This window comes from Staurois parvus, unplaced genomic scaffold (assembly GCF_062004578.1).
Source record: "Staurois parvus isolate SC_StPar_1 unplaced genomic scaffold, SC_StPar_1.0 ptg002850l, whole genome shotgun sequence".
NCBI lineage: Eukaryota > Metazoa > Chordata > Amphibia > Anura > Ranidae > Staurois > Staurois parvus.
The window spans coordinates 43636-56941 of NW_028320646.1; the positions used below are offsets into that span (position 1 = coordinate 43636).

Below are 13306 nucleotides of genomic sequence, written 5' to 3' on the forward strand. Positions count from 1 at the left end.
TCCAGACATCCCCGGGAACGAGAGTCAGGCTCTGCATACACAGCAGCCCACAGCCTCTCTCTGATCCCCCCTGCTCCCCATGCCGCATGTGTCCCTTCTTCCGGGTGGTGGTGCTGCCCCCCTGAAAAATGCCGCCCTAGGCGAATGCCCGTTAAATACGCCCCTGCATTCAATGCTGAAGGTGCCGAAACTCCCCCTGTATATATATATATATATATATATATATTTATTTATTTTTTATTATTTTTCTTTTTTATTTATTTATTTTTTCTTTTCTTTTTTTTTTTTCTTTTTTTTTTTTAGGCTGTCAGTCCTGGATCCTATAGGATTTCAGTACGGTATTCCCGCCGTAGATTGCATAAGTTATGTTTTGGTCACGTACGCACAAACACATCAAAGAGATTAGAACAAAGCTGATGTTTTTGCTGCAGATGCGATTCCTCAAACAGTTAATAGAGATTCCTTCAAAATCAGTTCAATATGTCACATAAAGCAATAGGAGGGATGCTCTAGATAGGGAACACAGCCCTCCTTTACCCACCAATAGGAACAAGGAAAAAGGTCCAACTCCCATTTTTGGGGACTATTTTAAAGACCGTGTTGGCTAAACCTGTAACTGTTCTGGTCTGCTGTGCGTTGGATTCCTAAGAGACGAGAGATTACCCCATCCCTGAACGCCAAAAAAGACTTCACATACAGAGGTAAGCAGGTACAATATTTCTGTTTAAAATCAATAGACAAAATAAAAGGATAAAAATGAAAATATAATAATAATAAAAAAAAGAAAAAAAGGTTGCTCTGAATTATACCTATTATTTCAACTGCAGTTTTAAGAACATTTATTTTAGTTTTAAAAAAGGGGATTTTATTAAAATTGGTTTAGGATTATTTAATGTGCGCATAACTTGCACCTCGGTCATTTCTATTTTTTTTTGCTTTTTTTTTTATGAAAAATATAATTTTGATGCATTTAAACTAAGTTTTATAATAGCTATATATTATTTCAACTGAAATTTTAAGAATATATTTATTTTAGTTTTAGAAAAGGGTTTTTTTGTCAAATTGGTTTAGGATTATTTAATGTGCGCATAACTTGCGCCTTGGTCATTTCTATTTTTATTAATGAAAACTATAATTTTGATGCATTTAAACCAAGTTTTGTAATAGCTATATATCATTTCAACTGCAATTTTAAGAATATCTTTATTTTAGTTTTAGAAAAGGGGACTTTATTAAATTTGGTTTAGGATTATTTAATGTGCGCATAACTTGCACCTCGGTCATTTCTATTTTTATTTTTTTTTTATGAAAAATATAATTTTGATGCATTTAAACCAAGTTTTATAATAGCTATATATTATTATATTGAAGTACCTGAAATAATAAATTTCAACTGCAATTTTAAGAATATATTTATTTTAGTTTTAGAAAAGGGGGTTTTATTCAAATTGGTTTAGGATTATTTAATGTGCGCACCTTGCACCTTGGTCATTTCTATTTTTTTGCTTTTTTTAATCAAAAATATCTAAATACTATAGTACTTTTATTTTTTTAACAAATTAAATTAGCTCAAGATGTATTATTATTATACAGGATTTATATTATTATTATACAGGATTTATATTATTATTATACAGGATTTATATTATTATTATACAGGATTTATGGCGCCAACACTTTGCTCAGCGCTTTACAATATAACAGGAGACAATACAGCAACAATACAGTTCAATACAAGAGGGATAGGAGGGCCTGATCCTGGGAGCTTACAATCTAGGATTTACTAGATGTTTAAATTTTTTGGAGAATAGATCATCATTAACAGCTTTGAAAGTTTTATAGAGTGAAACACATATTATTAAAAAGGTATTGTTCTTTAAGAAGGTACTTTTCCTTTTTATTAAAATTGTTTGTGAAAAATCAATCTAACTTAATGATATCATTATTGACCCCCCCCCCTTTTTTTTTTTAAAGATTTTATCTTTTTTTTTTAGGTTTTATCATTTATACCTATTGATTTGCACCATATGGGTTGATTTAATGTACCTATGAACATGGGGAAATTATCATTATTATTATCCTCCCTTCTAAATATGTTGAAGGGGGACTTTTCTAAAAACAAAAAAACAAAAAAACAAACAAACAAACATACTATAGTACTTTTATTTTTTTAACAAATTAAATCATCTCAAGATTTACTAGATGTTTAAATATTTTGGAGAATAGATCATCATTATCAGCTTGGAAAGTTTTATAGAGTGAAACACATTATTAATGGCATTGTTCTTTCCTTTTTATTAACTTTTTTTTGTAAAAAATCAATCTAACTTAATGATATCATTATTGACCCCCCCCCCCTTTTTTTTTAAAGATTTTATCTTTTTTTTTTAGGTTTTATCATTTATACCTATTGATTTGCACCATATGGGTTGATTTAATGTACCTATGAACATGGGGAAATTATCATTATTATTATCCTCCCTTCTAAATATGTTGAAGGGGGACTTTTCTAAAAACAAAAAAACAAACAAACATACTATAGTACTTTTATTTTTTTAACAAATTAAATCATCTCAAGATTTACTAGATGTTTAAATTTTTTGGAGAATAGATCATCATTATCAGCTTGGAAAGTTTTATAGAGTGAAACACATTATTAATGGCATTGTTCTTTCCTTTTTATTAACATTTTTTTGTAAAAAATCAATCTAACTTAATAATATCATTATTGACCCCTCCCCCCTTTTTTTTTTAACCAATTTTTTTCACGTTTATGGGAAAGTTTTACATTTTATAAACTTTTAAAATATATTCAGGTACCACTGTTAATTTTACCTTTGTAAATCTTTTTTTTTTTTTTTTAATCTTAACTAATTTTTTTCACATTTTCAGGAATTTTTTCCATTTTATAAACTTTAATGTATACAGGTACCAGGTTTTTTGCCTTTGTAATCATTTGTACAAAATATTTATTTACTAAAACATTTTGTCCAGAATGTGCAGTCCCGGCACCTCCAGCACTGAATATATGTAATGGTAAGGAGTGCTGGGGTGTGCTGGAGAGTCTGTTGCTGCTGGTATGTATTGTTGCTGGGGGGGGGGGGGATCTCTTGATGAGGGAAGGGTCTGTTGTTGCTGAAGGGTCAATAGTTGCTGGGAGGGATTTACTGTTGAGGGGGGTCTCTGTTGTTGATGATTTCTGAGAGATCTATTGTTGCTGGGGGATCTTTTGTTGCTGGCAGCAGAGGATCTTTTTTATTTTACTCCTTTTTATGTTTTCTTTCATAAATTTCATACAAATGACCTAATACCACAAAATGATACTTGATTCTGTATTCACTAAAAGGGGGGTGGTACTGATAGGCGGGTAGGTAGTGGAACCTCATGGGCAGTGCTGGGACAAGGTCATCCAGCGCCCAGGGCAAAAGATGCCAAACTGCGCCCCCAACCCCAGTGCTTAGGGGATCCTACGCCCCCAACCCCGGTGCTCAGGGGATCCTACGCCCCCAACCCCGGTGCTCAGGGGATCCTACGCCCCCAACCCCGGTGCTCAGGGGATCCTATGCCCCCACCCCCGATGCTCAGGGGATCCTACGCCCCCACCCCCGGTGCTCAGGGGATCCTACGCCCCCACCCCCGGTGCTCAGGGGATCCTACGCCCCCACCCCCGGTGCTCAGGGGATCCTTCGCCCAGCAGTCACTCGCTTGTCAAAATCACCGCCGCCACCACTACTCGTGTCCACCTTGCAATGGAAGGAAGCCACCCCCATCTCTACAGCAGACCATTGCGCCCAGGGCAGCCGTCCCTTCTGCCCACCCCTTGTCCCCGGCCCTGCTCGTAGGTAGGGGGCGGAGACAAGGGGTGACTCAGAAGGGGGGAGTTCCTGCACCTATTCTCTGCTTGAATAAACTGACTGCAGATGGTAATTATTCAAATTTCAGATTTTGAAAATGTAAAGTTTACACAGTGGCTAAATGGTCAGCACTTCCGCCTGGCAGTACTCTGGTCGTTGGTTCAAATCCCACCCACGGCACCACCTGCCTGGAGTTTGCATGTTCTCCCTGTGCCTGTGTGGGTTTCCTCCGGGGTACTCCGGTTTCCTCCCACTCTCCAAAGACATGCTGGGAGGTTAATTGGCTCCTGTCTAAATTGGCCCTAGTAAGTGTATGTATGAATGTAAAGTTAGGGACCTTAGATTGTACGCTCCTCGGGGGCGGGGACTGATGTGAATGTACAATATACATGTAAAGCGCTGCGTAAATTGGTGGCGCTATAGAAGTACCTGAAATAAAACTAATTATTTGTGCATAAAAGTATTCAAATTGCCAATGGCGAGGTGCCATCAAAACGTTTTGAGACTAGTTTTGTAACACGCCAACAGATGGCAGCACAAGGCTGCACGTACAGTCACAGGGAGCACCAATCCTCATAAGTCAGTGTGCCAAAAGACCTCGTCCTGTGTACGTTGGGAGCTGTGCAACTGGTGCTATTCTGACCACATGCCTAGTACACTTGCTATTTTATCATGGACAGCAAGCTAGAACAAAGAGCAAACGTGAAATTCTGCGTGAAACAGGGCAAATCTGCCACAGAGGCGTCTGACACGATTTGGCAAGTTTATGGCGATGCTGCGATGGGTCGTTTGAGGTGTTTTGAGTGGCTCGATCTCTTCAAGAGAGGAAGAACATCACTGGAAGATGAGAGACCGGGAAGGCCTTCAGTGAGCTATTCTATTCTATTCTGACCACGTGCTTTAGTACATTTGCTATTTCATCATGGACAGGAAGCTAGAAGAAAGAGCAAACGTGAAATTCTGAGTGAAACCGGGCAAATCGCCTGACAGTATTCGGGTCGTTGGTTCAGATCCCAACCACGGCACCTTCTGCATGGAGTCTGCATGTTCTCCCTGTGCCTGCGTGGGTTTCCTCCGGGTATTATTACTATTATTATTACTACGAGTTTATATAGCGCCAAAGGGTTTGCTCAGCGCTGTACAATAGGGGGGACAATACATGGCACAGTACAACAACAACAAACAACGTACGAGGGGTAAGAGGGCCCTACTCTTACGAGCTTACAATCTAGGAGGGAGGGGATAAAGGTACAGTAGGAAGTGGCTGAGGGGGATGAAGTGGTGGGAGGAATGAGGGAGGATGGCCGTTAGGTGAGGGTGGGGTAGGCTTCCCTGAAGAGATGGGTTTTGAGGGAGCGCCTGAATGTGAATAGGGAAGGCGACAGTCTGATGGATTGGGGCAGTGAGTTCCAGAGGATGGGGGAGGACCTGGAGAAGTCCTGCAGTCGTGCATGGGAGGAGGAGACCAGGGAGCAGGATAGAAGGAGGTCCTGTGAGGAGCGAAGGGTACGGGTAGGGTGGTACTTGGTGATCAGGTTGGTGAGGTAGTCAGGGGCAGTGTTGTAAACGGCTTTGTAGGTTAGGGTTAGGAGTTTAAATTTGATGCGTTGGGCAATCGGGAGCCAGTGAAGGGAGAGGCAGAGGGGGGTGGCAGAGGTGGAGCGGGTGGTGAGGCGGATGAGTCTGGCAGCTGAGTTCAGGATGGTCTGGAGCGGGGAGAGCCTGCACTTGGGTAGGCCAGTGAGGAGGGAGTTGCAGTAGTCAAGGATGAGATGATGAGGGAGTGTACTAGAAGTTTGGTGGTGTCTGGGGTGAGGAAGGAGCGGATCTTGGCAATGTTGCGAAGATGGAGCCTGCAGGTGTTTGTGAGTGATTTGACATGCGGTTGGAGGGAGAGGTTCGAGTCAAGAATGACGCCAAGGACTTTGGCTTGCGGGGCGGGAGTGATAGTGGAGTTGTTGGTGATGATGGATAGGATGGGGGGGGGGGTGTTGGCAGGGGGAAAGATGAGGAGCTCGGTTTTGGAGAGGTTGAGCTTGAGGAAATGTAGCGACATCCAGTCTGAGATGTCATTTAGGAGGTGAGTGATGCGGGCGGAGATAGTGGGGGTGAGGAGAGGGGTGGAGAGGTAGATTTGGGTGTCGTCAGCATAGAGGTGATAGTTGAAGCTGTGAGATTGTATGAGTTTGCTCAGGGAGGAGGTGTAGATGGAGAAGAGAAGGGGTCCAAGGACAGAGCCTTGGGGGACCCCAACAGAGAGGGGGAGGGAGGGGGAGGTGGCACCATTGTAGGTGACACTGAAGGAGCGTCAGGATAGGTAGGATGAGAACCAAGAGAGAGCAGTATCTCCGATGCCAAGGGAGAGTAGTTTATTAAGGAGGAGGGGGTGGTCAACTGTGTCGAAGGCCGCAGAGAGGTCCAGGAGGAGGACAGAGTAGTCGCCCTTGGCTTTGGCGTTGAGTAGGTCGTTAGTGATTTTGAGGAGGGCAGTTTCAGTGGAGTGTAGGGGACGGAAGCCGGACTGTAGACGGTCAAGGAGGTTATTGTCTGTAAGGTGGGCGCTTAGGCGATCGTAGACTATGCGTTCAAGGAGCTTGGAGGTGAGTGGCAGCAGAGAGATGGGTCTGAGGTTGTTGGGGTCCGCGGGATCCAGGGAGGGCTTTTTGAGGATGGGGGTGATATGCGCGTGCTTTAGGGGGGAGGGGAATACGCCAGTAGAGAGGGAGAGATTGAAGATGTGGGTGAGGGAGCGGATGAGGGAAGAGGGGGGTGACCGGAGGAGTTGAGAGGGGATAGGGTCCAGGGGGCAGGTAGTGAGGCGGGCTTTTGAGAGGACTTTGGCGACTTCCTCAGTAGTGACAGGGCTGAGGGAGTGCAGTGCGGGGGGGGTTATGGTGGGCGGGGCATTGGGAGAGGAGGGGGGCAGTGCGGTTGTGAGGGCAGAGGAGGGGGGAGATGAAGGGGTGACGGGGGCGAGGAGGCTAGGTGGGGAGGTAGATTGCAAGTTGACGATGTCCTTACGGATAGCGTCAATCTTGTTGTGGAAATGGGTGGCAATCTCGTGGGCGGTGAGAGAGGTACTGAGTGGAGGAGGGGGGGGGGGAGAGAGCAGGGAGTTGAAGGTGGAGAAGAGTCGGCGAGGGCAGGAGGAGAGGGTGTTTATTAGGTTAACAAAGTAGGCCTGCTTGGCGGCGTGGAGGGAGGAGGTGTAGATAAGAAATGCAGATTTGTAGAGGGAGAAAGTATGAGGGGACCTGGTTTTGCGCCACAGTCTCTCCAGTGCGCGACTGCGACGTTTGAGGCGTTTAGTGCTGTCGGTCTGCCAGGGTTGAAGCGGTCTGGGTTTGATGATGCATGTGGTTAGGGTGACAGAGAGTCTAGGGCAGCTGACAGTGAGTCATTGTACAAGGTGGTGGCTATGTCAGGACATGACAGTGGGAGGATGCTGTCGTGTAGGCAGTCGGCGGCAGAGTGGAGGGGGGCCGGGTTCAGGTTGCGGAGGTTGCGGCTGGTGATGGTTTGGCGTTTTTGAGGGGGGGAGTTGGGGGAAGGGGAGATGGAGAAGGTGAGGAGGTGGTGGTCGGAGAGAGGGAAGGGGGTGTTCGAGAACTGGTTGAGGGTACAGAGGTGGGAGAAGACAAGGTCCAGGGTGTTCCCTCCGAAGTGGGTGGAGGATTGAGTGTGCTGTGTGAGCGCGAAGGAGGAGGTTAGGTGGAGGAATTGGGAAGTAGCCGGGGTGTTGTCGTTGATGGGGATGTTGAAGTCCCCGAGGATGATGGTCGGTAGCTCAGAGGAGAGGAAGAAGGGGAGCCAGGCGGCGAAGTCATCCAGGAAGCGGGCTATGGATCCGGGAGGCCTGTAGATCACTGCGATCCTTAGGGGGGTGGGTGAGAAAAGTCGGATGCAGTGCGCCTCAAAGGAGGGGAAGGAAAGAGAGGGTGGGTTAGGGAGGACCTGGAAGGTGCTAAGCGGTGATAGGAATAAGCCGACACCACCACCTCTGCGATCGCTCAGTCTTGGTGAATGGGTCCAGATGAGACCTCCATGGGTGAGTGCCGCAGGGGAAGTGGAGTCAGTGGCCTGTACCCAGGTTTCGGTGACTGCTAGGAGGTTGAGGGAGATGAAGAGGTCATGGATGGCGGTAAGCTTATTGCAAACCGAACGGGCATTCAGGAGTGCAACCGAGAGAGGGGGGATAGATAAGGGGAGGAGGGGTACATGTATGAGGTTGAGGGGGTCGCGTCGGCTGGCGTGAGCAGGGGGGGCTCTAGGGGGGGTGTGAGGTGGTGAGGGGCCAGGGTTTGGGGAGATGTCCCCAGCTGATATGAGAAGGAGGAGGGTGAGGAAGGTGGCGTGGGAACGGGAGGTGTAGGAGCGCTTGGGTCTGAAAGTGGTGGCAAGTGGGTCAGCGGGGAAGTGGAGTAGCAGGAGGAGGTGGTGGGTGCCATAGTGGGGAGAGGGGAGAAGTGAGGGGGCGATATAGAGCTGCTTAGCGGGGGTGGGTGGGTAGAGGAAGGCGGTTTTAGGGATGGAGGAGAGGAGGACAAGGAGGAGGAGCGCGGGTGGCATGTTGGGGTGAGCGGGGTGCAGGAAGGGTCGGGGAGGGTGGGGGGGTGCTGGTCAGGGATGGCGAAGCAGTGTACTCCAAAGACAGGGTACTCCAAAGACATGCTGGTAGGTGAATTGGATCCTGTCTACAATGGCCCTAGTATGTGTATGTATGAATGTAAAGTTAGGGACCTTCGATTGTACGTTCCTCGGGGGCGGGGACTGATGTAAATGTACAAATTGTTATGTAAAGTACTGCATAAATTGACGGCGCTATGTAAGCAGGGGCGGAATGACCATTTGGAAACTCGGGCACTGTCTGAGGGCCCGGGGTCAGTAAGGGGCCCCATGAGATGCTCCTGGTACCTTTTTCATAGGCTTTTTTGAGTTTGAGCAAGGACACAGGGGCCCCATGATCCCCTACTGCCCGGGGGCCCCATGAGTTGTCAGTCCGCCCCTGTATGTAAGTACCTGAAATAAATAAATTGAACATAATAAATGAAAAATACTTTCCTCTTCAAGATTTTTGCTTGACTAGTGAATTTTATCATTTTCATGTTATTACACTGTGGGGCCCCTTTTTACTCCTTTATTGTAATGGCCGATGTTCACATTTTTAATGTTAGTATTTTGTTTTTTTTCTCATGTGACTGTTTATCTTGGCTCCCTCGGTAATTTTTGTTTCCATATCACCCTACAGCAGAAATGCAGACGGACGCCTATGTAATTCAGGTGAATGGCTCCTCGGTCCATCCTAAAGTCCTGGATGTACATGTCAACATTCAGGGAACGAATGTCATTGAGAAGATGAAAAACCGAAAACCGAGGTGGTCCGTACGGGCATCCGAAATGTCAAAGAAGACCTTTAATCCCATCCGGGCCATTGTGGACACTATGAAAGCCACCCCCAATCCTAACAAGCCAATGATCGCCTTGTCTATAGGTCAGCAGGTCCTTTTATTTCCATGTGGTTGATGTTCCTCAAAGAAAAAAAGCTTGTTTTGAAGTCAAATATCACTCAAACTGAGTAATTTCTGAATCTATTTTACATCATAAGAAGGAAAGTCAGAAAACGTTTGGAAATTTCTTACACAGAAATATAAGATTTTTATGATTGGCTCACAATCAGCCAATCAGAAGTCTCCCTATGTGCCCATGTAGACACGTTTATAAGAAGGGACAGGAAAGGGACAACCTCCATTCCAATTCCAGTTTCCTTCTCTAACTCCAATGAATCAATATAGTCTGATCCAGGACCTGCCCCAGTCACAGGCTGGGTCAGGTCCTGGATCAGTCTTTATCAGGGGTCTCCAAAGTTTCTAAACAAAGGGCCAGTTTAAGTGTCCTTAAGACTTTGAGGGGGCCGTACTGTGGCCAGTGAAACTAGAAAGTGCCATGGCTTCAATGGGAGTAAACAATGGCCCATCATTGGCATTAGTAGGAGGAACATTGCCCCATTGTTGGGACCAAGGGAAGGAATAGTGCCCCATTGTTGGTGTCAATGGGAAGAAGAGTGCCCTGCCATTGGTGTCATTGGCAGGAATAGTGTCCTATCGTTGGAGTCGTTGATAGGAATAGTGCCTTGTTGTTGGTGTCAATGGGAATAATAGTTCCCTGCCATTGGTGTCATTGACAGGAATAGTGTCCTATTGTTGGGGTCGTTGATAGGAATAGTGCCCCATTGTTGGTGTCAATGGAAAGTATAGTGCCCTGCCATTGGTATCATTGGCTGGAATAGTGTCCCATTGTTGGGGGTCAGTGATAGGAATAGTGCCTTATTGTTAGTATCAGTGGCAGGGATTATGCCCTGTTGGTGAAGTCAGTGGTAGGAATTGCGCCCAAAGGACCAGATAGAAGCAAGCTAAGGTCCACATCTGGCCCTGTTGGGACCAGAGGAAGGAATAGTGCCCCATTGTTGGTGTCAATGGGAAGACTAGTTCCCTGCCATTGGTGTCATTGACAGGAATAGTGTCCTATCGTTGGGGGTCATTGATAGGAATAGTGCCTTATTGTTGGTGTCAATGGGAAGAATAGTGCCCTGCCATTGGTGTCATTGGCAGGAATAGTGTCCCATAGTTGGGGTTATTGATAGGGACAGTGCCTTATTGTTGGTGTCAATGGGAAGAATAGTTCCCTGCCATTGGTGTCATTGACAGGAATAGTGTTCTATTGTTGGGGTCGTTGATAGGAATAGTGCCCTATTTTTAGTATCAGTGGCAGGGATTATGCCCTGTTCATGATGTCAGTGGTAGGAATAGCACCCAAAGGGCAGGATAGAAGCAAGCAAAGGGCCACATCCGGCCCCCAGGCCCCAGTTTGAAGACCACTGGTCTACATTGGTGAATTGATATATTGGAGTTGATCTACTAAAGGCAAATAGGCTGGAAGTTTTCCCTTAGCTTGGGGAATGGGGTAAAGCTCTGCAGACGTCCGCCATTCAAATCACGTGAAATCAAGATTAATGGGGGGTTTTTCCTTGCACCTCATTGGATATTCTTTCCCCACATTCTCTAGGCTAAGGAAAAATTATCGTGCAATCAAAGTTGACTATTTTTAACCCTTGTGCTGCTAGCATTGGTACATGGATTGGAAGGTATATTCTCATTTCTTGTTTTATCCCCTTCCCGCCAATGCCTCCCGGCCCTTTAAAACATTCTAGACGCCGGGAAACTTGCATTTTGGTGATTTGGTGTCACATGGGTCACATGATCGGAAAGCGCAACCATCTCAGCGTTAAGGCCCACCCTCACGCCTATGCGGTTGGCATTTTGTATTTTTTACATTTCTTTAGTTACTTCTTAGTTTCCATGCCTCAGAAAAATGATGTCATAAATCCCAGGAGTCTTCAGGATAGGAGGCGGGGCTTCCTCAGCTAAGCACATCCCCCTGCATGCCTGAACTAAGGGCAGATAGATTCCAGGAAGTAAATGCTACATCCATCACCTGCCCTTACTCCAAATGGCCACTGCCAGAAATGCTCTGGGGTGATCTGTGATTGCTCAGCAAAATAAAGCATGGAGACATGAATGGATGGGGGAGTTTGCTTTGAATATTAACAATAAATTAAATATCCCTTTTGGTTTGTGGTGCTCAGATACAGTGTAGTTCTGCTTTATTGATCTTAATCTCAACCACATATCATTTTTGTTGTAGGTGACCCTACGGTATTTGGGAACCTTCCAACCGATGATGAGGTTACCAGAGCCATGAAGGAAGCAATTGACTCCCAGAAGTATAACGGATATGCTCCAAGTATAGGTCAGTCCCAGCTCCAAGTCTTTTTTCACGTAGATCTGTTCTTTCACATTTCCTTTGTTGGCATTATTTTTTATAAGCATTTAAAAAAAAATTATGAGTTTCTCTCCATCTAAATTTGATGTTGCAATTATAGGGGAAGTCACCTGCTGTTTTTATTGGTTCTTCAGCAGTGAGATCTCCTTGCCATAGTTCCTGGCTCTGATCCCACTCACGTCGAAGTTTTATAGTCCCCAATCCAACCTGCATCCTCCATAACATATTACATCTTGCCACCAGAGTCAAAAAGAGACAAAATAAACCACTAGGTAGTTTAATGTTCCATCAATGCTGAAAAGTCAGTGTAACGTGGGCTGAACTCCTAATTTACATGTTTAACTGGACATTTAATAAGCCCTTAGGTTACAGTTTATGCCAAAAGATATGTAGGTTCCATCTGCCCTTTTTTTTTACTGTACATTTGCAAGTGAAAACAGCATCTAATTGGCTGCTTTCCATAAATTCTGTTGAAAGAAAATGTTGCTATCACTGTTTTCTTATTCATTTGTAGGATATCAGTCAAGCAGGGAAGTCATTGCCAAATTCTACACATGTCCTGAAGCTCCATTGGAAGCCAAGGTAGGTTGGAGGTAGTGTAAACCAGTGGTTCAGTTGGTCAAGCAGTCAACCAGTGGTTCAGTTGGTCAAGCAGTCAACCAGTGGTTCAGTTGGTCAAGCAGTCAACCAGTGGTTCAGTTGGTCAAGCAGTCAACCAGTGGTTCAGTTGGTCAAGCAGTCAGCCAGTGGTTTAGTTGGTCAAGCAGTCAACCAGTGGTTCAGTTGATCAAGCAGTCAACCAGTGGTTCAGTTGGTCAAGCAGTCAACCAGTGGTTCAGTTGGTCAAGCAGTCAACCAGTGGTTCAGTTGGTCAAGCAGTCAACCAGTGGTTCAGTTGGTCAAGCAGTCAGCCAGTGGTTTAGTTGGTCAAGCAGTCAACCAGTGGTTCAGTTGATCAAGCAGTCAACCAGTGGTTCAGTTGGTCAAGCAGTCAACCAGTGGTTCAGTTGGTCAAGCAGTCAACCAGTGGTTCAGTTGGTCAAGCAGTCAACCAGCGGTTCAGTTGGTCAAGCAGTCAACCAGCGGTTCAGTTGGTCAAGCAGTCAACCAGCGGTTCAGTTGGTCAAGCAGACAACCAGCGGTTCAGTTGGTCAAGCAGACAACCAGCGGTTCAGTTGGTCAAGCAGTCAACCAGCGGTTCAGTTGGTCAAGCAGTCAACCAGCGGTTCAGTTGGTCAAGCAGTCAACCAGCGGTTCAGTTGGTCAAGCAGTCAACCAGCGGTTCAGTTGGTCAAGCAGTCAACCAGCAGTTCAGTTGGTCAAGCAGACAGCCAGCGGTTCAGTTGGTCAAGCAGTCAACCAGCGGTTCAGGTGATCAAGCAGACAACCAGTGGTTCAGTTGGCCAACCAGTCAAACAGTGGTTCTGTCACGGTCTGGGTCAGGTTCAGAGACCAGTTGCTATAGCAGTGTTAAGGCATACCTGAAACCAGCAGGATAGGTACACAGGCTTTAAGCACCAACCGGTTTTCACCAGAGCTCCTAATGGTGGAGATGGATTTGGCTGCGTGTTGATACCAGGTCGCAGATCTCAGGATCACCCCACCATGGAATG

At 45.7% G+C, this 13306-nt stretch overlaps 1 protein-coding gene across 2 annotated transcripts in view; it reads left to right on the forward strand.

Moving 5' to 3' along the window:
- The first annotated feature begins 567 nt into the window (after nucleotides 1-567).
- Nucleotides 568-13306, forward strand: part of TAT (tyrosine aminotransferase) — a 37960-nt gene continuing 25221 nt past the window's right edge. The window contains exons 1-4 of one of the 2 annotated variants that reach the window (XM_089666806.1): nucleotides 568-701; nucleotides 9103-9345; nucleotides 11556-11660; nucleotides 12208-12275. In XM_089666806.1, the coding sequence (XP_089522932.1) occupies nucleotides 9108-9345; nucleotides 11556-11660; nucleotides 12208-12275 (411 nt within the window). In that variant the 5' untranslated portion in view covers nucleotides 568-701; nucleotides 9103-9107. The remainder of the gene's footprint in view (nucleotides 702-9102; nucleotides 9346-11555; nucleotides 11661-12207; nucleotides 12276-13306) is intronic. The other variant, XM_089666807.1, reaches the window with a different exon arrangement.